This window comes from Carlito syrichta, unplaced genomic scaffold (genome assembly GCF_000164805.1).
Source record: "Carlito syrichta isolate Samal-C Ts95f unplaced genomic scaffold, Tarsius_syrichta-2.0.1 Scaffold307055, whole genome shotgun sequence".
Taxonomy (NCBI): Eukaryota; Metazoa; Chordata; class Mammalia; order Primates; family Tarsiidae; genus Carlito; species Carlito syrichta.
The window spans coordinates 347,922-351,339 of NW_007251151.1; the positions used below are offsets into that span (position 1 = coordinate 347,922).

The following is a 3,418-nucleotide window of genomic DNA, read 5'->3' on the forward strand; positions in this document are numbered from 1 at the left end:
CGCTCGGGGGGGGACCCCGGACCTCAAGGCTGCTGAGAAGACGCCCCGCCTCCCAGACCCCCGGGGGACGCTCGTTCAGGGGCTTTCCGGCGTCTGGTACCCTTTCTCGGCTGCAGCCAGGAAATGCAGTTCCTACGGCCTGTTTTTGCACACCCCTCACGCAGTAGCTTAAGCGGGGGAAGAAACCACTTTTTAAAAAGTGCCTTTCCTCTCTTTTTCAGATACCCTCAAAAAGTTATGGATAAAATTCTTAGTATGGCTGAAGGCATCAAAGTGACAGATGCTCCAATCCATACCCCAAGAGACGAACTGGTTGCCAAGGTGAAGAAAAGAGGGATATCGAGTAGCAATGGTTAGCAGATCATAGATGTGACCATACATAGGAGTTTAGAACATAAGTTTGCTATAATTAGGAATTATTGTTATTACTAATTTTAACGAGCCGGAAGTTTTGTAATGTTATTAATCAAGTTGGAATGTTAAACCTAAATTAAATGTCTGTGTTTTTAGGCTCTGATTTTGATAGTTTCCTTTGACTGCTTTGGATTTTGAAGTGTTTGATGTTGTCTGATGCTATTAATCTTTTGGTATTAGAAGTTAATGATACTGTTCCACACTTTAAAGAAATTACTGAAGTTATCCACGTTTTTTAAAGAAACTACTAGTCCTGAAATATTTTTTGCCCTCTGCCTTTATTTATTTTTTTATTTTTTTATTTTTTTTTGAGTTGGAGTCTCACTCCATCGCCCAGACTGGAGTGCAGTGGCTGCTCCCGGCCACTGCAGCCTCGACCTGCTGGGCTCCGGCGATCCTTCCGCCTCAGCCTTCCAAGTAGCCGGAATTACAGGCATGCACTACCACGCCTGGCTGATTTTTTGATTTATTGGAGAGATGAGGTCTCGCTGCCCAGGTGGGTCTGGAACCCGCGGGCTCAGGCAATCCACTCACCTCAGCCTCTCAAAGGCGCGGGATTACAGGCTGAGCCACCGAGCTCGGCTCTGCCTTTATTTTTAATGTGTTTCTGTCTTGTCTGCAGATATGTACAAGGTATTCTTAGTCACATACCTGTCTTTTTCTTCTTTTTAGAAGGGGTAGAAGAGCCATCCAAAAAACGAGTCATAGAAGGAAAAAACAATTCTGCAATTGAGCAAGATCATGCAAAGATTTCTGCCAAGCCAGAATTTGCATCAGCTCAGCAGGAAAACAGTTCAACATGTACCAGGTCATCCACCAAATCAGAGAGTAGTGGAAACTCAACTCGGAGCTCTGGCATCTCGGCTCAGAATAGCTCTGCAAGTGATGGAGATCGATCTGTTTCCAGCCAAAGCAGCAGCAGCGTTTCTTCTCAGGTAACAACGGTAGGATCTGGAAAAGCTTCTGAATCAGAAGCTCCAGATAAACATGGTTCAGCATCTTTTGTTTCTTCATTGCTGAAGTCTAGTGTGAATAGTCACATGACCCAATCCACTGATTCCAAACAGCAGAGTGGATCCCCTAAAAAGAGTGCTTTAGAAGGCTCCTCAGTCTCAGCTTCCCAAAGCAGCTCAGAGATTGAGGTGCCCTTGTTGGGCACCTCAGGAAGCTCAGAAGTAGAGTTGCCATTATTGTCTTCTAAGCCTAGTGCAGAGACAGCTTCAAGTGGGTTAACTTCCAAATCTAGTTCAGAGGCAAGTGTTTCGTCGTCAGTTTCTAAAAACAGTTCCTCATCAGGCACATCCTTACTGACTCCCAAGAGCAGTTCCTCAACAAATACATCACTGCTAACTTCCAAAAGCACTTCCCAGGTAGCTGCATCACTACTAGCTTCCAAGAGTAGCTCCCAGACCAGTGGATCTCTGGTTTCCAAAAGCACTTCCTTAGCAAGTGTGTCTCAGTTGGCTTCTAAGAGTAGTTCTCAGACTAGCACCTCGCAGTTGCCTTCTAAAAGTTCTTCACAGTCAAGTGAGAGTTCTGTCAAATTCTCTTGTTGCAAGTTAACCAATGAAGATGTGAAACAGAAGCAACCTTTCTTCAACAGACTGTATAAAACGGTGGCGTGGAAGTTGGTAGCTGTTGGTGGCTTTAGTCCCAATGTGAATCATGGAGAGCTTTTAAACGCAGCAGTTGAAGCTCTGAAAGCAACACTGGATGTGTTTTTTGTCCCACTAAAAGAACTGGCAGATCTGCCTCAAAATAAGAGCTCTCAAGAAAGTATTGTTTGTGAGTTGAGGTGTAAGTCTGTTTATTTGGGCACTGGCTGTGGAAAAAGCAAAGAAAATGCAAAAGCAGTTGCATCAAGAGAAGCATTGAAGTTATTTCTCAAGAAAAAAGTGGTGGTAAAAATATGTAAAAGGAAATATAGAGGCAGTGAAATAGAAGACCTGGTACTCCTTGATGAAGAATCGAGGCCTGTCAACTTACCTCCAGCATTAAAACATCCTCAAGAATTACTATAATATGTTCAAAATATCACTGCATACATCTGGTATTTGGAGAGGAAAAACTGGCTTTTGTACAGTGTAAAACACAGGCTTTCACAAATTTTGTATTGCTTTTTTTCCAGTTTTGCAGAAAATTTACATTCTAGTTCATTTCACACAGTAGAAGTTGTAAATAATTTATGAATGACAGTACACATTAAGAGATATGCAATTAACAGCATACCAGTATGCTGTTTTATTTGCTGAAGAAAATACTGTCTTCTGTTTTTAATGATTAGGTACGATGTGTAGTTCAGTAGAGTCCTAAAATTTTTGTACTACTTTCAATTTGGTGAAAATGTATTCAGTTGTCTACCATGCTTTTTTTCCTAGCTGAATAAACCACATAAAAGAAAAGGGACCATAGTATTTGAATGTCTGAAAGTCTGTAAAGCTTAAGGTTTAAAAAATGTTGCCCATAATGTTGAACATGTCTGTTAAAAAATAAAATAGTTGCTTCAGACTATTTTTATGATAAGTTGTAACCATTTTTTAGATATAAAGCAGTATAAAGTACTTATTGTTATTATATTCCGAAGTTGTTTGAAATTCACCATGATTTTGACCACTGCAGATTCTTTAAGCGGGTTAATTTATGTTTTGAGGTGAAATACAACTTACACTTTTTCTTAAAGACATAAATGTGGGTTTCTATATTAAGCATATTTTGTGACTACTACTATTAACAGATTGATTTGTTTAGATATTAAATGCTTTAAGCTATTTTACCTTTTCAAGAAGTTGTGTTTTTTTTCCCCTCTTCAAGTCAGAGCCAATTCCTGCAAATGGGCTTTCTACTACTTGTCATTTTAAGTTGGAACCAGGTAATTTTTCACAGTGATGAGCAACTTTTTATTGATAAGAAAGTTAGAATTTTTATTATTTTGTGTGTGTTTTTTACTGGCAGCTCCCCCAAACCAGAATAAGTTCAGAGCAGCTCCCTTCAATTTTCAAATCTA

The 3,418-nt window shown here is 40.1% G+C and overlaps 1 protein-coding gene across 2 annotated transcripts; it reads left to right on the forward strand.

Annotated features, from left to right (window-relative positions):
- Positions 1-210: 210 nt before the first annotated feature.
- CDKN2AIP (CDKN2A interacting protein) lies at positions 211-3,196 on the forward strand. Of its 2 annotated transcripts, XM_021715398.1 has the most exons (3): positions 227-352; positions 1,087-1,349; positions 2,793-3,196. In XM_021715398.1, exons 1-3 carry the CDS (start codon positions 238-240, stop codon positions 2,856-2,858), a joined length of 444 nt encoding a protein of 147 aa, XP_021571073.1. In that variant the 5' UTR covers positions 227-237; the 3' UTR covers positions 2,859-3,196. The 2 variants fall into 2 exon arrangements, with proteins under 2 accessions (XP_021571072.1, XP_021571073.1); XM_021715397.1 differs by having other exon boundaries at positions 211-321; positions 1,087-3,196.
- Positions 3,197-3,418: the final 222 nt, after the last annotated feature.